The sequence below is a fragment of the Lampris incognitus genome, chromosome 6 (genome assembly GCF_029633865.1).
Source record: "Lampris incognitus isolate fLamInc1 chromosome 6, fLamInc1.hap2, whole genome shotgun sequence".
NCBI lineage: Eukaryota > Metazoa > Chordata > Actinopteri > Lampriformes > Lampridae > Lampris > Lampris incognitus.
In genome coordinates, this window is record NC_079216.1 from 49464611 (window position 1) to 49485865 (window position 21255).

The 21255-nt window shown below is 43.5% G+C and overlaps 1 protein-coding gene across 1 annotated transcript; it reads left to right on the forward strand.

Annotated features, from left to right (window-relative positions):
• The first annotated feature begins 695 nt into the window (after positions 1-695).
• samm50 (SAMM50 sorting and assembly machinery component) lies at positions 696-20488 on the forward strand. Its single transcript, XM_056281205.1, has 15 exons — positions 696-836; positions 1923-2033; positions 2296-2397; positions 2515-2602; positions 2757-2863; positions 3884-4014; positions 4134-4221; positions 5237-5365; positions 5513-5584; positions 5663-5749; positions 15784-15854; positions 16097-16164; positions 16530-16676; positions 17160-17301; positions 20247-20488. The coding sequence occupies exons 1-15, from the start codon at positions 816-818 to the stop codon at positions 20290-20292; spliced, it is 1410 nt and encodes a 469-aa protein (XP_056137180.1). The 5' UTR covers positions 696-815; the 3' UTR covers positions 20293-20488.
• The last annotated feature ends 767 nt before the right edge of the window (positions 20489-21255 follow it).

Consider the following 21255-nt stretch of genomic DNA (forward strand, 5'->3'; position numbering starts at 1 on the left):
ACTTTTACATGGTCATCCGTTTATTTACGCACACACACACACACACACACACACACACACACACACACACACACACACACACACACCGGAAAATATCCGCATATTCGTGATGGACACCGGCCCTGAATGCTTAAGAGGTTTATTTGGTTACTATAGTTACATTCATCCGCTCAAGTTGGATGGTTTGGAGACAAAGCAAGAGAGGTAAGATTGGGATGGCTTGGACATGTGTGGAGGAGAGATGCTGGGTATATTGGGAGAAGGATGCTGAATATGGAACTGACGGGAAAGAGGAAGGCCAAAGAGGAGGTTTATGGATGTGGTGAGGGAGGACATGCAGGTGGCTGGTGTGACAGAGTAAGACGCAGAACACAGGAAGAAATGGAAACGGATGATCCGCTGTGGCGACCCCTAACGGGAGCAGCCGAAAGTAGTAGTAGTAGTTACATTCATCTAATCAAGTGAAAACGGTTCGGTTCGTAAAGTTAGCATCCGTTGAATTTGATTTGCGGAGCGTTGGGGGGCACAACAAGGGCAATTGCAGCTTTTTATAGTGTAAATACGTTTTCTTTTTTACTGTACTCTTTCGGATCTTAAATGTGAACAGATTTGAACGGCGGTTTAAACCTGTAAGCAGACTCGAGTGTGGAGCGCTGAGGTCTTGAACACACATCGGCAGAAGGCGTGGTCTAATAGTGTCATGGCGTCCTCCTTCTGCAGGATTCTGCTTTTCTCCAACAGATTGTGAAGCAATTTTCTTCTAACCCCCCAAATATTTAGCAACGTCAACTTCACAGCGCACGTTAGCACAAAGTATGGGTACCGTTCATGCCAGGGTAAGGATTATTAATTGAAAGTTTGAAAATGAAGGCATGACCTCTGTGTTATCAAGCTAGCTGCCGGGCAACTTTGAGTGCTGCCAGGCACGCAGGCCCATTCGTTCGTCAGTCACTCAGGGAGTTTCCATGTTCACAGCTAAGCAATAAAACACGTGTGTGTTTGAGTGGAAATCGCTATTTGAGTTATAGTTTAATTCATATTGGGATTTATACTCAAATTTGAAGACCATGTATCTCTTATGCTATTACCACTACTACTTTCGGCTGCTCCCGTTAGGGGTCGCCTCAGCGGATCATCCGTTTCCAACTCGTCCTGTCCTCTGCATCTTCCTCTGTCACGCCAGCCACCTGCATGTCCTCCCTCACCCCATCCATAAACCTCCTCTTTGGCCTTCCTCTTGCCTGGCAGTTCTATCTTCAGCATCCTTCTCCCAATATACCCGGCATCTCTCCTCCGTACATGTCCAAACCATCTCAATCTCGTCTCTCTTGTTTTGCCCCCAAACCATACAACCTGAGCTGTCCCTCTAATATACTCGTTCCTAATACTGTCCTTCTTCGTCAATCCCAACAAAAATGTTCGCATCTTCAACTCTGCCAGCTCCGCCTCCTGTCTTCTCGTCAGTGCGATCATCTCCAAACCATACAACATAGTTGGTCTCACTACAATCTTGTACACCTTCTCTTTAACTCTTGCTGGCACCCTTCTGTCGCAAATCCCTCCTGACACTCTTCTGCACCCACTCCACCCTGCCTGCACTCCCTTCTTCACCTCTCTTCCGCACTCCCTGTTACTTTGAACAGTTGACCCCAAGTATTTAAACTCATCCACCTTCGTCATCTCTACTCCTTGAATCCTCACCATTCCGCTGTCCTCCCTCTCGTGCACGCATATGTATTCTGTCTTGCACAAACCATGTATCTCTTGTGCATTTGCCTAAAGTTTTATTGTCAGGACCGAGGGATCCATTTCTCTCCATTCACTAATAATTTTGCAGTGCACTGACAACACATTTACCAATTGTGCCCAATAAAAGTGGCTTGCCAGTGCATCTAAAGGGTTCATGTTGCTTTGTGTTGCAGAGCCTCGACCCTCTACCTATGCAGGGGCCAGAGTTAGGCGTTCATGCCGATGATATCGAGACCCCTGAAGTTGAACAGGATTCAAAGCAAGAAGTCCTTGAAAATAAGGATGTAAGACTTGTTAAGAATTTCTAGATAGGACCTACAAAGCTAATTCCTGCTCGTAACACACAATGTCTCACAGTATGTTTCATTTCAAATTAAGTTTGACATATATTGGATTTATTTGGTTGGAAGAAAATAACCCTTTGTTGACAAACTGATAGCACTTACTGGATTGCCTAGAGAGATTTTTTTTAGGTATTGATTTTTATTAATGATTACATAGAAATGTCTACATATGATGCCAGTCTGAACGTTTTTTTTTTTGCAGGTTATAGTTCAACGTGTACACATAGATGGACTTGGAAGAACAAAGGAGGACCTCTTGACTTATGAAATTGCTGAAGTTTTCAGGGCAAAGAACTTAATTGATGTAAGTTTTTTTAGAAGAAGAGGAGACTTTATTCATCTTACAGCTGACATATGGAGCACATACCGAAAGTACACAGCCATTAGCAGGAATAAAGCATTGTTTTTCATTGTGTTTTAGGTAATGAAGAAGTCCCATGAAGCCAGACAGAGACTGCTGCGTCTTGGTATCTTCAGAAAAGTGGAAGTTGTCATTGACGTCTCACAAGGTACTGTCCCTCACTGCACAGGTTTGAATGAATTCTGTCAAATCACATTACAGCTAATTAATAAACATCTAGCTAGAGACACACTTGTCCTGTTGTGTGCTGAGATCAGAAAACAAACAAAAACATATTTTTTGTTGGTTGTTTTTTTATACAGGTGTGGATGCTCTTCCTAATGGCCTGGATGTGACGTTCGAGGTGAGGGAGCTGAGAAGGATGACAGGTAGCTACAACACGATGGTTGGCAACAACGAAGGAAGTATGGTGAGCACCACAATGACAAATCATTTGAAGCCTTCATTTTCTGAACAAAATGTATGAGAATGATATGTGTATGTAATGATGATGATGATGATGATGATAATATACATAATTTTGTATAAGAAAATTTCAATTATTCTGCACACACACACACACACACACACACACACACACACACACACACACACACACACACACACACACACACACACACACACATACACACACACACAGCGTTGTTGAAGAGGACAGTCTTTTTTTTTTAATCCACTGTCCACGCAGTTGATAGCTTCTTAATTTTATCGCTGTCTGACCCAAAAGTCTCATTTCCTTAAAAGTAAATGACCTCCAAATTATGAGTTGTTATCTTCAGTAGTGGCTGGTGGAAAAGAAAACTTCTTCCAGCCACTTCTGCTGGAAACCACAACCACACAAGTTACTTGCACCAGCGGCTCATGTTAAAGTCTCATTTGGTTTTTGTCAGTTTGGGTTCAACTTCAGTCAACGATGATTTCATTTGGTTATTATAAAGGTACTAATTATTAACATGATAACTTTAATAGTTTTTTTTGGGGGGGGCGGGGGCTAACTGGACTAAATGTTTGTCTTATTTTACATTACTTAAGTGGATTTCACATAATCTGCGCAATGGCGTCAACGCCAGGTTGGGCACGCCAGGTTGGGCATATGGAACAGAAAGCAACACATAATCAAGAGAATGAAAGGAGTAAGAGCCAGCACTTCTCAGTGCAATTAAGCCACAAATGTAGGAAGGCAGTAGACTGAGGATTGCCTTATATATAAAAGTATACCAATGACTGAGCCTTCGGGTGGCCCTGAAAGTAGCAGTGGTAATTTTCTTGTTGTGGAGGTTTACTGTTGCAGAATTGATGTTGAAATAAGGAAATTATACACTTACACAGGTGTCTGTGGTCACAATCAACTCAAAAGGACTATCAGGAGGGAGCAGAGGGCAATTTTGTTTAGTTCACTGGTGTTGAGCAGTTTACCTAAACATTACAGGTACTTGGACTGAAGCTTCCCAACGTATTTGGTCGAGCAGAGAAACTGACCTTCCAGTTCTCCTATGGCACCAAAGAGACCTCCTATGGCCTGTCCTTCTTCAAACCCCAACCAGGACACTTCGAACGCAAGTAAGGTCCATCGTACTAAGTTATAACTGCCCAATTTCTACCTGCATTTTGCCTCAATATACTGATATTGATCTGATTTTACATTATTTTTTATTCCTTTTTTCTTTTTCGTTTTTCAGCATCTCAGTCAACCTGTACAAAGTAACTGGGCAGTTTCCATGGAGTTCGCTGAGGGAGACTGATAGAGGCATCTCCACAGAATTTAGTGTAAATAGTTATTACTGTTTATGTAAATATATGCCATTAAATATGCAAATTTTTCCTTTTTTAAAGGGACAATATCTATCTATCTATCTATCTATCTATCTATCTATCTATCTATCTATCTATCTATCTATCTGTCTGTCTGTCTGTCTGTCTGTCTGTCAAGTAAAGTTAATTTTATTTGTATAGCCCAATATCAAAAATTACAATGGTGTGTGTGTGCGTGCGTGAATGTGTGTGTGTGTGTGTGTGTGTATATGTATATGACTCTCCCTATAGAGACATAAATTTCTACATATATACTCAAATAAAAATAAAACTTCCACGGGAATCATAAATATGCTTATCACTTTTCCTGGAAAAATACTTAGCCATTTATTTTTGTTTTTTAATAAATTTCACAGCCCTACAAACTGTTATACTGTGGTCTGGATTCAAACACAACAGCAAGTCCTACATGTGAATTTACACCTTAGCAGCCAATTAAATTTGGATCCATCCAAACTAAGAAATTCAATTTGCCACTAAGGCGTGAATTCACATGGATCAGCTGTTGTTTTTGAATTCAGACCACAATACAAAAGATTTTGTGGGGTTGTCAAATTTTTGAAAAACATAAACTAGATGGGTAATATCATTTTTTCAGGAAAAGCAAATCTTTAATTAGCATATTTATACAACTCCATTGGATGTAATTTTTGCCCAATTCTTTAAGTAGACAAGCTTACTTATATCTTTTAACAAAACACTGTGAAGGTTGCTAAATAATCTTTTCTCCTTCTGCTTGGATCAGGTAAGATACCTTATGTTTATCGTAGTGTTTTCTTTTTAAAATGAGCTTCAGTTTACAATTTAGACATTTGGTTGATACTCTTATTCATGGGCAACATACAGTTAGTGGCAGTTTCAGCTGATATTTCAGGTGAAGGGAATAATAACTGAAGGCATCCATACTTTAAGTTCCTCCATATGCTGTGCTGTACTCTTTTGACTATTTCTGTTTTTCTGACCTGCCAAGTTTCCTGTGTGGAAGACCAACCAAACCCTGAAATGGGAGGGTGTGTGGAGAGAGCTGGGCTGTCTGGCTCGCACAGCTTCTTTTGCCGTCAGAGAGGAGAGCGGCCACTCTCTCAAGTCTTCACTCTCGGTATCTGCTTTGTTTCACAGCAGGGAATTCATTGTGAACTCCAAATTATCTGTAGAGTTTCATGAATTATGCAGTCAGGGAATTCCACTAATGCAGAGTCCCAAGATATCAGAGCATTTTGTATTTGTGGCCTTCTATTTTTTTCAGCATGCCATGGTCATTGACACCAGAAACTCCTCCATCCTCCCTAGGAAAGGTGGCCTACTGAAGATTCATCAGGTTTGTTCACTGTTCAACTAAACCTGCTCTAAAAAAATGTAATGTGCACTGGGCTAATGATGTGTTGTGGTTGTGCAGGAGTTGGCCGGCTACACTGGGGGAGACGCCAGCTTCCTGAAGGAGGACTTTGAGATACAGTTGAACAGAACACTTTTCTGGGACTCGGTGAGCTTCCAGTTATTACATTTTAGGCTGTTGATTAAGATTACTAATATATTTTAAATCACGATAATTTTTATAGTTTGATGTAATAAATAATTTTTTAAAAATCTAACATAAATTAAAATTCTATACACTTTATAATCAAATTTGGTTTTGCTTTCTGTTGCAAAAGAAATAAAGCAAAGATTAAATTGAAAATCTTTTCAGCCGTTACTAGCTGGTGTCCAGCTCGTTTTCGTCACATAGAGCATTTTAATAACCAGTAAAAAAATTTGGGTTTCCATCACACATATGGAAGATTTTGCTTTCGTTTAAATAAATGTAATGAACAGAGGACAACTTATAAAATTGCACTGCGTTGTACAAATATTCAGCTGTCTTCAAACTAGTTTCTTTTTAGTTTAACTTATATAAATAAATATACAAATATATTGTTGCCATTTATCTATATTTTCCAATATACACTCACCGGCCACTTTATTAGGCACACCTGTCCAACTGCTCGTTAACGCAAATTTCTAATCAGCCAATCACATGGCAGCAACTCAATGCATTTAGGCACATAGACATGGTCAAGACGATCTGCTGCAGTTCAAACCGAGCATCAGAATGGGGGAGAAAGGTGATTTAAGTGACTTTGAACGTGGCATGGTTGTTGGTGCCAGACGGGCTGGTCTGAGTATTTCAGAAACTGCTGATCTACTGGGATTTTCACGCACAACCATCTCTAGTGTTTACAGAGAATGGTCCGAAAAAGAGAAAATATCCGGTGAGCGGCAGTTCTGTGGGCGAAAATGCCTTGTTGATGCCAGAGGTCAGAGGAGAATGGCCAGACTGGTTCGAGCTGATAGAAAGGCAACAGTAACTCAAATAACCACTCATTACAACCGAGGTATGCAGAAGAGCATCTCTGAATGCACAACACGTCGAACCTTGAGGCAGATGGGCTACAGCAGCAGAAGACCACACCGGGTGCCACTCCTGTCAGCTAAGAACAGGAAACTGAGGCTACAATTCGCACAGGATCACCAAAATTGGACAATAGAAGATTGGAAAAACGTTGCCTGGTCTGATGAGTCTCGATTTCTGCTACGACATTCGGATGGTAGGGTCAGAATTTGGCGTCAACAACATGAAAGCATGGATCCATCCTGCCTTGTATCAACGGTTCAGGCTGGTGGTGGTGGTGTAATGGTGTGGGGGATATTTTCTTGGCACACTTTGGGCCCCTTAGTACCAATTGAGCATCGTGTCAACGCCACAGCCTACCTGAGTATTGTTGCTGACCATGTCCATCCCTTTATGACCACAGTGTTCCCATCTTCTGATGGCTACCTCCAGCAGGATAACGCGCCATGTCATAAAGCTCGAATCATCTCAGACTGGTTTCTTGAACATGACAATGAGTTCACTGTACTCAAATGGCCTCCACAGTCACCAGATCTCAATCCAATAGAGCACCTTTGGGATGTGGTGGACCGGGAGAATCGCATCATGGATGTGCAGCCGACAAATCTGCAGCAACAGCGTGATGCTATCATGTCAATATGGCTCAAACTCTCTGAGGAATGTTTCCAGTACCTTGTTGAATCTATGCCACGAAGGATTAAGGCAGTTCTGAAGGCAAAAGGGGGGTCCAACCCGGTACTAGCAAGGTGTACCTAATAAAGTGGCCAGTGAGTGTAGATTCCCTGAATAACAAATTCTTATCCAAACCTTAATATTCACTTTGAAAATGTGTAATACAAACTAAATAAAAATCATTCAATTCAAGTTCAGTTTTTGAATACCATATTCAAGTATCAGCATTACAGTTCTGTATTGTTACAATTCAAATTTAATTTCTGGTGGCACAAGTTTCTGCCATATTTAACTTGCACTCTTATCCAGGAAAGAAACAACAGTTTCAATCATTGGTTCTTTACTGGAAAAAAACCCCAACTATTAGCAGTTACAACCAGGGGTCATTTTATAACAAAGTGTAACAACAGAATAAACTTTCCTTCCGAAATCACCGGCTGTTCAGTGTTTCTCAACTGGTGGGTCGTGATCCAAAAGTGGGTCGCAGACTTGTTCTGTATGGGTCACAAAGTGTGTGGTTGAAAAACAAAAAGAAAGAAAAGAAAAAAACTTCTACTTTAGTAGCAGAAAAGCAAACCCTTTTATTCTACAGCAACGCCCAGGCAACATCAATATACACGTACCAGTAGGGGGCGCTGTTGTAGCCAATGTTTGCAGTCAAAATAACATCTACTACAGGGGTCAGAAACCTATGGCATGTGTGCCCATGGTGGCATGCAGAGCAATTCAATAATCTTTTTTTTTTAGTGTACATTTTTTTGATAAATATTTTTAATATAAAATATAGCCACATTGTGAACTAAATGATCAATTCCACTTAAAATAATACTGAAATAATTTAAGTGTAACTTCTCCCCCAGGTCTGAGCCTAACTCCACCCACTGCATAATTTTGAAAAATGCTAAAATGTGGGTAAGGGGCTGAGAGGGAACGGGGGGCATGGATGTGTGAGGGGGGAGCATGGGCAGGACTAGCTGGGGAGATCTGCAAGCAGGGCCCGGTGCAAGTCACCAGCTCGCTGCCGTACACCACCATACCCAGTCCCATCCACCAGCCTGCCTTCTGGCATGGCATCATACAGCACCCCGCGAAGGCACCCTGACTGCCACAACGCAGATGCGCCACAGATGGAAGGGTATAATATGATATAGATAGCTAAATGACGCCATAGAAGGGGACCCTGCGAGACAGGCCACGCTTTCCGGCAGTAGAGAGAGGCAGGCGATGGGGTGGCTGCTACCCGAGCCACAGCGGGAGCCCAGCCCGACCGACCTAGTTGTCTGGTGGTGCTTCTACAGCCGTCAAAAGCAAAAGTCCGAACCATTGCGCCAAAATTGAAAATGATGAAATAATATAACTGTAACTAACTCAAATTGAGAGAAATTCAAAAGGTTGGTAGAAAGTGTAATAAAGGTGCAAGGTTAGCAAGTAAATACCTGTGAATGAGTCTCGATCAGCATATATTTGAAAATGAGCGTGGTTTCAGACTCAACACTCAAGGGTGGGGGCTGGGGGCAGTGGGTCACCCACCTCTGATTAAAAGGCGTTAACATTCTTTTTGTTTTGTTTTCATTTAATTACATACCCAATTTCCCCATGGGGATGAATAAAGTATTCTGATTCTGATAGATGATAATAATTATTATAATAATACTTTCATTTATATAGCACTTTTCTAACAATGTTACAAAGTGCTTTACAAAAAGAAAAAACAATAAAAAGACAAAGCAATAATAAGAATAAGACCAAAGGACATGAACAAAGAGGAGGTAACAATAAATGAATAAGTAGGAATAAAGATAAAAACAGTATAAATAAATAAAAACAAATATCAAACATTTCCAAAAGCTTTCACAAAGACAAAAGTTTTAAGAGATTTAAAAGAAGCTAGAGACTTGGTTTGTCTTACAAGTCTCAATCGGTCGACTGTACATCAGCATTGGCCTTGCAAGGTTCAGGGCTGATTTAAAACAGTAGCTGGTGTGTTGAGCCATTTTAATTCCATGACATTCTGAATTTTATAAATTCAGTAATAAATGTCAACATTACCACCAGCATTGATGGCATTAGGGGATGTTTTTCAGCGCTTGCTGGCGGATTTTCCACCGGTGACTACGCCTGCCTTTTCCACCGCGGTTACTAAACACGGGGTAGAACATTTCATTCCCACTCTGGGACCGCCAGTTTTTGCGCGCGCGCGACACCTCGACACGGTAAAATTGGCTACAGCCAAGGAGGAGTTCGCCATCATGGAGCGTCTGGGTATAGTGAGGCGTTCCAACAGCCCGTGGGCCTCGCCGCTTCACATGGTGCCCAAGGCGGATGGGTCGTGGCGGCCTTGCGGCGATTTTCGCCGCCTGAACAATGTCACCGCCAATGACCGCTATCCCATCCCACACATACAGGACTTTTCCATACGCCTGGCAGGTACCACTACTTTCTCCAAGTTGGACCTGGTGCGCGGCTATCATCAGGTTCCCGTGCGCGCAGAGGACGTGCCCAAGACCGCAGTGATCACCCCGTTTGGGCTTTTTGAGTTCATGCGCATGCCTTTTGGCTTGAGGGGGGCAGCACAAACCTTTCAGAGGCTGATGGACTCGGTGTTGCGTGACCTTGATTTCGTGTTCGTTTATCTCGACGACATATTAGTGGCCAGTCCGTCAGCTGACGAGCACCTGGCGCACCTGAAACAGGTTTTCCGTCGTCTGGACGAACACGGCCTGATAGTCAACCCGGCCAAGTGTCAGTTTGGACTGCCAGTGATTGACTTCTTGGGTCACCGCATTTCGCCGCAAGGCGCGGTCCCGTTGCCTTCTAAGGTGCAAGCGGTGGCGGAATTTCCCCGCCCGGTCTCTGTTAAGGCATTGCAGGAATTCTTGGGAATGGTGAATTTCTATAACCGTTTCCTCCCTCGCGCTGCCCACCTCCTTCAGCCACTTTACGAAGCCCTGCGGCTTAAGAAGGCTAACGATCCTGTCGACTGGACTCCGAACAGGTCCAGGCCTTTGACGGAGCTAAGCGCGCCCTGGCTAACGCTGCCCTCCTCGCCCATCCCACACCCACGGCGTCCATAGCTTTAACAACCGATGCGTCTGACATAGCCGTGGGGGCTGTGGTTGAACAGCGTGTGGCGAATGCGTGGCAGCCACTCGCATTTTTTAGCCGCAAACTGCGGGATAGCGAGCGCAAGTACAGCGTTTTTGACCGGGAGTTGCTGGCACTGCACCTTGCAACCCGGCATTTCCGCTTCCTGCTGGAGGGTCGCCCATTCACGGCTTATGTGGCTCATAAGCCGCTGACTTTTGCCATGTCCAAGGTGACTGAGCCGTGGTCTGCTCGTCAACAGCGCCACCTAGCGGCGATCTCCGAGTTCACAACGGACATTCAGGATGTGGCCGGGAAGTCCAACCCTGTTGCTGATTGTCTGTCGCGTGTGCTTGTGTGTCCTGTGCACCTCGGTGTGGATTTCTCCGCTATGGCTGCCGACCAGCCCAGTGACCCGGACGTCCTTGCCCTTAGGTCAACGTGTACCGGTCTCAAGCTAGAGGACGCTGTGATGCAGGAAGGCAGTCCTGCCCTCCTCTGCGATGTCTCCACCGGCCGTCCCCGCCCCGTTGTTCCAGTGGCCTGGCGCCGTCGAGTTTTCGATTCGATTCACTCCCTCTCGCACCCTGGAGTTCGGGCATCGGTGAAGTTGGTCGGTTCCAAGTTCGTCTGGCCTGGCCTCCGCAAGGACGTCAAGGGGTGGGCAGCTGCATGTGTAGCGTGCCAGCGCGCTAAGGTCCACCAGCACACTAAATCGCCCCTCGAGCCGTTTCCGATCCCGGCCAGACGTTTCGACCACGTGCATGTGGACCTGGTGGGCCCTCTACCTTCTTCACAGGGTTTTACGCACCTGCTCACAATGGTAGATCGGACCACCAGGTGGCCAGAGGCTGTCCCTCTATCCTCCACAACATCCTCGGATGTTGCACGCGCTTTTCTTTCTTCCTGGGTCGCCCGTTTCGGCACTCCGTCAGATATCACCTCAGACAGGGGCCCCCAGTTCGTGTCAGAGCTCTGGTCGGCACTTGCGCGATCCTTGGGTGTGCAGGTACACCGCACTACCGCGTATCACCCTCAGGCTAACGGGTTGTGTGAACGTTTTCACCGGTCGCTCAAGGCAGCGCTGTGCGCTGCGCTCTCAGATGGTAACTGGGTGGAGCGTTTACCTTGGGTTATGCTCGGGTTGCGTTCGGCTCCTAAGGAGGACCTCGACGCGTCACCCGCTGAGCTGGTGCTCGGTCAGCCACTCCGCGTCCCTGGGGAATTTTTGCCTGGGAGTTCCGCTCCTCGACCCCGTCCGGCCGTTTATCCTTTTTTGTCCGACAGCACTTGGGTTCCAGGCCCCGTTCACCACTGTTTTCCGCGGTCGTTCGTGCCTGCGGAGCTCATGTCGGCTCGTTTTGTTTTTGTACGGCATGATGCTCACCGCTCACCCCTCCAACCCCCATACGATGGCCCATTTCGGGTTCTTGAGACGGGTCCTAAGGGTTTTGTGCTAGATATGGGTGGGCGTAGGGAGCGTGTCACGCTTGATAGGCTTAAACCGGCGCACAGGGTGGCAGGCGAAGTTGTGTTTCCGGCCCAGGTTCCCCGTCGGGGTCGTCCTCCTTCCAGGACCCCGGCAGTGTCTTCACGGGTTCAGCGTTCTGCTTCTCAGCCGGCTTTGGACTGTGTTTCACCTACTGTTTCGGCTGAGGGACGGCGCAGCCGTTATGGCAGGCTGCTTAAGCCTCCAGTGAGACACTAAGTTTCTTTCCAGGAGTCCCTTCTGGGTGTTCGGGGGGGGGGGGGCTGTGTGGCGGACACTAGGGGCTATGCCTCTCACCCAGCAGGACTGTGAGCTGGGGGCGTGGTTTACGTTCCTGGGCTCGCCGGGGCCGGGTTGTTCCTGCTGCAGTTGGTTTTTGGAGTTGAGGAATAAACATCAAACTCGCCTTGGTCTCATGTGTTTTTCCTCATTCCTGCCACAATAGAATCAAATGAGCCTCTGTAGCCTTCGGCAAACTCCACCATAAGGTCTTACAAAACAAACACCTCCACCTGCCCACCAAAATTGCCGTTTACAAAGCCGTCTGCATCACAACTCTTCCTATACAGCTGTGAAGCCTGGGCCACATACAGCCACCACCTAAGGTTGCTTGAGCGGTTCCACATAAGGTGTCTGCAGCGAATCATGGGGATCACGTGGCGTGACCGTGTTCCCCATGACGAGATTCTTGCTTGGACAAACTGTAAGAGCATAGAAGCCATGGACACTGAACACCCAAGTGCGCTGGCTTGGGCATGTCATCAGGATGCCTCAAGAACACCTGCCAGATCAAGTCCTGTATGGACAGATTCATCTGGGCCTCCAGTCCATTGGTGGTCAGAAGAAGCGATACAAAGACCAGCTAAACCATTGCTAAAGAAATGTTATATCAAGCCCTTGAGACTGGAATAAGCTTCCATCAACTGTTCCAACTGGCAGGAGATCTGCTACAGAGGTATAGAACACCTCGAAATGGAGAGGAATGTGAAAAAAACAAGAGCAAAGACTAAGGAGACACACACCCATGCCTGCCCCTACTAACTCAGACTTAATATGACCAACGTGCAATAAAACACTTGTAGATCAAGAATTGGACTCTACAGTCATCAAAGAACACACCGTTAACGAGGAGGGATCATCGGACTCGATGGACTACCAGCAAGCAAGTGTGTGTGTGTGTGTGTGTGTGTGTGTGTGTGTAGCTCAGATCTTTTGGGATCTTTTGGCATTCAGAATCTAGACAGGGAGACAGTCATCAAAGAACACACCGTTAACGAGGAGGGATGTAATCATCGGACTCGATGGACTACCAGCAAGTAAGCGTGTGTCTGTCTGTCTGTCTGTGTGTGTGTGTGTGTGTGTGTGTATGTGTGTGTGTGTGTGTGTGTGTGTGTGTGTGTGTGTGTGTGTGTGTGTGTAGCTCAGATCTTTTGGGATCTTTTGGCATTCAGAATCTAGACAGGGAGACAAACAGCAGCAGTAAATAGATAAATAGATAAGTGCTCATTATGAAAATGAACTGGCACTCGGGTCTGTGATTTTTTTTTTACTTTGTATAGTGGCACAGGGTATCCAAAAGGTTTCTGACCTCTGATCTACGGCCTACTTTTAATCCAAAAGGATTAAACACTATACTTGTAGATCAAGAATTGGACTCTACAGTCATCAAAGAACACACCATTAACAAGGAGGGATGTAATCATCGGACTCGATGGACTACCAGCAAGCAAGCATGTGTGTGTGTGTGTGTGTGTGTGTGTGTGTGTGTGTGTGTGTGTGTGTGTGTGTGTGTGTGTAGCTCAGATCTTTTGGGATCTTTTGGCATTCAGAATCTAGATGGGGAGACAAACAGCAGCAGTAAATAGATAAATAGATAAGTGCTCATTATGAAAATGAACTGGCACTCGAGTATGTGATTAAAAAAAATTTTTTTTTTTACTTTGTATAGTGGCACAGGATATCCAAAAGGTTTCCGACCTCTGATCTACGGCCTACTTTTAATCCAAAAGGATTAAACACTATACTTTTAAAAAGGAATTATGAATCCTGATGTTTTTTTTCAAATGCAAAAAAACCAACCAAATCAGTTTCAACACTTTAATGTTGTAGAAAACGGGTTTATATGATAATTTATTAGCCAACAGACGCTCAAGCCTTTCTTCTTTGTAGTTGAAACGGAAAAATCTCAATGATTCTTGTGGATACATTCATTTTGTTGTAACCACAGCAAAGTGTTTTTCAACAAATTATTTACACTCAAGTATGTCCCCTGCTTATCTTAGGTGAGTGCATAGAGTTTTACCTCTTTGTAATTTTGCCCACAATTATGCATTTTCCCACATCCATTCATCCATTATCCAAGCTGCTTATCCTAATTCGGGTCACGGGATGCTGGAGCCTATCCCAGCAGTCATTGGGCAGCAGGCGGGGAGACACCCAGGACAGGCCACCAGTCCATCACAGGGCCAACACACACACACACACACACACACAAACACACACACACACATTCACACCTAGGGACAATTTAGTACGGCAGATTCACCTGACCTACGTGTCTTTGGACTGTGGGAGGAAACCGGAGCCCCTGGAGGAAACCCACGCAGACACAGGCAGAACATGCAAACTCCACACAAAGGATGACCCAGGGATGACCCCCAAGGTTGGACTACCCCGGGGTTCGAACCCAGGACCTTCTTGCTGTGAGGCAACCGTGCTAACCACTGCGCCACCATGCTGCCCATTTTCCCACAAACAATCTTTATCATTGTCATCACACTGTTGTTCTAAGGGCATATCAATTATAATTTGTATGAAGTTAGTTTCGATGGCTGGTGATTTAGACCGTTGGCAGGAGGCCATGCAGCTTTTTAATTGCGCGCTGAAGGAGGAGTGCAGACGCGTTCACACTTTGGTACCGATGCACGTTCACCTATTGTCTGGCTTAAGTGGTTGTCAATAGTCAAATCAATCTATCCTAATTTTAAGAACACATGCATTTAAATCACAAATATTTCGGAAAGGTAATGGAAGATCGAGTCTTGCATTTTTAGTTTTGGAAAAATATATGTTTTTAAGGGCCTGCATACATTAATGTGTGCTTTGGTGCAAGTCAAAGCAGAGGAACAGGTTGGACACTGAGCATGATCACCCCAGACTTTAAAACTCTTATCAGGAGTAAAGCACATTCCCAGCTATCTCATTAGTTTCCCCAAATGTCTGTCAAGTGAAAACAGCCCGTTTAGGAGGCCTACTCACAGATATTATCATATTATGTGTAAACCCAGTTATGATGTTCATTTTATTCATATTCACCAGGATCAGCAGCACACAGTTGTGATGTTCATATTCATCAGTTTATTAATTAGGATCAGTTTGTTATTGCTATGGAAATGTGCTCTGAATGCAGGGATAAAGATATTAATTTTATGTTAAAAAAGAGGTCATGACGATATTGTGTATGTGTGTTTACTAGCCCATTTTTGCTTGGTTTGAATTCTTTAAACCAGGGTCGCGACTTAATGACAATGGGAAAATGTGGGTCCCAAGGCCAGACCAGTTGAGAACCACTGAGCTAATTGATAGTTTGAAGTACAACTGTCAAAGCTACAATGCCCAGATAAGGAATGCAACCATATAATCTTGTATCGCTAGATGATTTGTTTCATATTGATGTTCTTGGTAACCTTATTCCTCATTGGAATTCTGAAATACCACCCTCTCACTTTGGATGGAATGCAGCATGAACACAAAAAGTACAATGTTGTCTCAAAAATTTTTTTTTTTAAATTGCAGCATGCTTCAACTAGTCATTGTTTTTCTGTTGTTGTTCGGTCTGTACACAAGATAAATTTGCCAAAGTCCCTTTCTCTCTGACTTCCAGGTCCTCTCTGCCTCACTGTGGGGTGGAATGCTTCTACCTATTGGTGACAAGGCAACATCCATAGCCGACAGGTACAGAACACCAGGACATCCGAGCTATAGTTATGATATGACAGGCTGATCAACATGATGTCACTTATTTTTTGTGAAGTCTGTCCTTCCTAAGGTGTTGGCACACTTTAGACTTGATTAAACATAGTTGTCCTGTATATATGCAGACAATTTTCAAATACATTAAATATTGTACGTTATGTGTTATGGTTTGTGTGTATGTGTGTGTGTCTGTCTGTGTGCATGTGTGTTTTTTCTGCTAGGTTCTACCTTGGTGGTCCCACCAGTATCAGAGGATTCAGTATGTATAGTATTGGCCCGCAGAGTGAAGGTGAGACATTACCATGGCTGAGTAATGCCCTATGGACAAGCTAACAACTTGTGAATAGAAAAAAAAAACAGAAAAAAAATCACAATGATGGAAGTGACATTGTGGTAGTTTGTGTTGTCTGTATTACTCACTAGATTTTATACTCAACAAATGAAAATGAATGCCATCTCAGTGGATGTCAAGTCAAGTAGGTTTTATTTGGCCCCATCTACTAAAGTTAATTATTTTGCTTCGGTTCCAGCCTTTTCCCTCTATTTGTTAAACCATTGCCTTCTTTCATTTTGAATGAAAACTCTATTCAAAGTGTGACTGTAATACTTAATGCTGACGTGTGATATTCTGTGGTGGTATTACTGGGATGCCAGGTGACTATCTGGGTGGGGAAGCCTACTGGGCCGGAGGCCTCCATCTCTATACCCCTCTACCCTTCAGACCAGGCAGGGGGGGATTTGGCGACCTCTTCAGAACTCACTTTTTCCTCAATGCGGGGAACCTGTGTAACCTCAACTATGGTGAGTACTGCTGAAAATGGAAGGAGCACAAATGCAATATCCAAAAGAAATTCATGTTAAGTCTCAAGTCTAAACATCTAGCCTGCATAGATCAGAGCTTGACATTTATGTTGGCACCCCACAATTAACCTGCCAAGGTTCAGCTAAGCTGAATTTCTTACTTTATTGCTTGGGTTTGTGTTCATCACAGGTTATTCACCTGTACTGAACACAAACCCAAGCAATAAAGCAATAAATCTATTATATTTTTCAGTGATCCTTATTAAGTTAATTCTCATTTTATTTTAGTTTGGCCTCAAAAACCTATACTGCCACTGTTGAATTTGAGTTCCTATGGGGTCTTTCGAGTTCCAGGTAGACCATGGGGGAAGTCGAATTTTCAGTCCTGAAACAAGCTCTAACATAGATGGCAGTGAATTGTTTTTCAGTGGGTGTGGGTTTTTTTTTGTCAGGTTGTGGTTACATCATTTTTGTTCCATTCAGGTGAGGGTCCACAGGCACACTTGAAGAAACTGGCAGAGTGCATCCGTTGGTCATACGGTGTGGGTATTTTGCTACGTCTGGGAAATATTGCCAGACTGGAGCTCAACTACTGCATTCCTATGGGAGTACAGAGTGGAGACAGGTAAAGATGGAGGAATTCATGAATACATTCACTTTCCAGCTGTTAAGCTGAAATATATCATCTAAAGAGATTTACAAACAGTACAGCAATAGAATAAATTTGATTTCCCATATTGTCAAAATTTTAAGTAACAATAGCAAGGATGATAAAGGTCAAAAGGGTACAGTTACCCCAACAATAGATCTATATATCCCTGTGTCCCATGTATGAACTAGTAATAAAGAGAAATGCTAGGTGAAGAAATGGAACATGGAAAGAAAAATGATAGGAAGAAAATATACACTGAGACGCCAGTTTATTAGGTTCACCTATCTAGTAGTGTGTTGCGCCTCCTTTGGCCTTCAGAACAGCATGAATTCGTCTGGGCATGGATTCTACAATATGCTGGATGCTCTGTGCAGGAATGTTGTACCATGCTGAAATAACTGCATTGCAAATAGGACAGCTGCACAGTCTTTCTGCAAACAGCCCTTTACACCTCATCCCAAAGATGCTTGATAAGGTTGAGACCTGAGACTGTGCAGGCCACTGAAGTAATGAAAACTATCATGTTCCTGAAATTTGGTGATGATATGTGCCTTGTGAAATTGTTCATTATCATTTTGATTGTATCCATCCGAGTGTGGATAAAACTAGCAATGAGGGGATGAACTTGGTTATCACCAATGTTCAGTTATGCTGTGCTGTTCAGAAGTTTTTCAGTAGCTATCAGGGGCCCTAACGTGTGCCAGGAAAACGTTCCCCACACCATCACACTGCTGCTATCGACCTGTACTGTAGACAGCAAACAGAATGGCTCAATGGACTCATGTTGCTTGCACCAAATTCTGATCCTTCCATCAGCTTGATGCAAAACAGTCCTGGATTTTTTTCTGACCAGGCAACGTTTTTTTCCACTTTTCAACTCTCAAATTTTGATGCCCCTTTGCCCACTGGAGACACACTTTCTTGTTCTTCGCCGACAACATCGACACCTGACATGGTATTTGGCTGTTGTAGCCCATATGACAAAGTCCTATAAGTGGTGCATTCTGAGATGACATCTGCACACCAATTTTCAATTCAGATGTGATTTGCCTGGTTGTGTCCCGTCTGTTCACTTGCATGATTCTTGCCATTCTCCCTTGACCCCTCTGATTCACAAGCTGTTTTTTTCCACGGCTGATCACTGGTAGTTTTTGCTTTTCAGGTAAACCATTGAAACGGTTGTGCATGAAAGCCCAAGATGACAGCCATTTGTGAGATGCTAGAACCAACATGCCTAGCACCACGTTCAAAGTCAATAAGGTCCAGTTGCCCATTCCAACGCTTGTCTGCCTTATTTATACCACACACCGCAGCCATGTGAAAAAATATATGTTGGAATGATCTATTTGTAAGAAGGTATCTAATAAACTGGCAACTCATTGTAGACAACAACAAAAAAAACCCCAAAAAACTGTGATGCACTAGTAGAAGTAGAAGATAGGGTCAGGCACTTGTGATTTGGGTAGAGAACGAGAGGGCAAAGTGTTTCTTGAAGACTTAAGTTTTCAGGTTTTGAAGGCAGAAGACGGGGAGTCTTTTTGCAGTCCTCCCTTGGATGGTAAGATTGTAGTCAAGGATGATGAAAGTGGCGGCCAGGGGCCTCATGTATCAATCGTTACTATGGGCAAATTTGTTCGTACACACACATGGAATTTTTTAGCCCTCAAGATTGTCTGACAGTAAGTAGCAAAGCATGATGGTTATTTGTAATTCCTTCCTCTTAACATCTATTGTCTACCTCTTGCAACGAGCAATCACCCAGGCCTGCAAAGACATCAGTGTTAGCCAATCAGTGTCTAAATTCAGGGGTTACCCAGGTTCTACACTGGTCTCTAAGTCAACAAATTGCCCATAGTAACGATTGATACATGAGGCCCCAGGTCCTTACAGGAAAATAACAGCTGAGATCCTTCTAAGAGTTGGTGTCATGTCCCATTGGTTTATTGCCCTATGAGGACACCTAATGGATAATATTTAGAAGTGCAGCTATTTAGGTGGGAAATTAAAAGAAAATAGATGTTAGTTAAGCGACTTAAACAGTATTATGATGCTTATTTCCACATCATTAGATTCTCTGTGTTTTTTTTTAAAGTCATTGACTGCTTTTGAAATGCTTAATAAAACATATAAGGGTAGCAGGGAAGTGCAGTGAGTAGGCAGATCACCTATTAGGTGGATACCTTTTATCCCATGACTTCAACTCCTCACACCAGCAAGCATGAATCAGTGTTCTTGAGCAAGAAGTTGAATTTCTAGTGGAAGAGGAAGGTATTCTGTAGCTGACACTGTGATCTCATCTTACTTGTGAAAGGTGGCAAATGACAGCGAATTCCCTTACATGGATCAGAAAAGAATTGCATCATTAGAATGCAAGAATTATTGTTGTTGTTGTTATTGTTCTAATTATTATTGTTATTATTATTTTACTAGTTATATTAATGATATTATTACTATCCCCAAAGACAGATCTACTTACCAATGATTTAGAAAATGTGATCTTCCTTTAGGGGCCATGTTGTACAGTTAACTCATCCAGAGATACTGTTTTCTCCCCAAGGAATTCAGATGTTATTATAGATTTGTGGTATTTCTGTTGTGTAGTGGTTCTTATCGAAGCAAATGATGGAAATCATACCTTCATTCCTATTGTTTGGTTAGATTTTGTTGTGTTTTTATTCTTTGAGTGCTTAAAAATGTCTTATACTCCTGTTATGATGACTGAGAATTGACTAGACATATCAAATAAATTGTGAGCATACAAATGTGACGAAAGTGTTGACATGGAAATGGATTATGAATATAATAGTGCAATGAACCAGCATTATAATATTCTCTAATACTGTTCTTTCATGTGCTGTATTCTTTATGCCTCTTGCTTTATTTTGAATATGGTTGAAATTGATCTTCATTCCTTATAGGATATGTGATGGGGTCCAGTTTGGAGCAGGTATCCGGTTCCTATGAATGCTATCCTGTTCCTTGGATTTGGAGTCTGCTTCTGTTTTACATAAAGGACATTTTATCTGAAGAGGGAGCTGCCTGTACAGAAACAGTATTGCCATGCATAGGACAACTACAACCAAACTAATGTGTATGGGAAAGTATATTGTTGATACACGTCTACAAACAATGTAAGAAAGAAAAAAAACACACACACACACACACAAAGAATCGGGGGCAACCATGAGTACCTTTTGTCATAAATCAAATGTAAATGTTGTCTGGATTATCGTTTGCACCAATAAATTATTTACTCCTCTCATTTGGCCAACTCAGTCTATCTTTTATAATGGTGTTGTGCACTTTGTTCCCATATAAAATACAAATTCGTTTGATACACCCCAAATTTGTGCTACCACCTTTGTGTTTAGTTAATTTAATTAGCTGAACAGTAATTTTCTTTGATTTCCAGGGCCTAATATTATCTCTAATGAAGTAGGTGACAATCATGTCATTTTAGTCCACAAACAGAACCCATACACAAGGGTTCTGTTTGTGGACTTCCAGCTCAGTATTCAACACCATCATCCCAAATATTCTCCACTCCAAACTCATCCAGCTCACTGTACCCCACCTGCCAGTGGATTAAAGACAGGAGGCAGCTGGTGAGGCTGGGGAAAATCACATCCAGCCCCCGGAAATCAGCACTGGCGCCCCCTAGGGATGAGTGCTGTCCCCTCTACTCTTTTCCCTCTACACAAATGACTGCGCCTCAGGTGACCCCGTCTGTTAAACTCTTGAAGTTTGCGGACAACACAACCATCATTGGCCTTATCTGGGATGGTGACAAGTCTGCATAGACAGGAGGTTGATCAGCTGGCCCTCTGGTGCAGCAGTGGAGATGACAGTGGACTTCAGGAAGGGTCCCCCAACACTACCCTCCCCCCTCACCATACTCAACAGCACGGTGTCTATGGTGGAAACCTA

Bases quoted from the DNA above. Each gene is read 5' to 3' on its own strand.
- samm50 (XM_056281205.1), top strand. From the start codon at position 816: ATGGGTACCGTTCATGCCAGG. The intron at 837-1,922 runs GTAAGGATTATT...TTTGTGTTGCAG, and splicing joins TGGGTACCGTTCATGCCAGG to AGCCTCGACCCTCTACCTAT. The intron at 5,750-15,783 runs GTGAGCTTCCAG...TCTGACTTCCAG, and splicing joins GAACACTTTTCTGGGACTCG to GTCCTCTCTGCCTCACTGTG.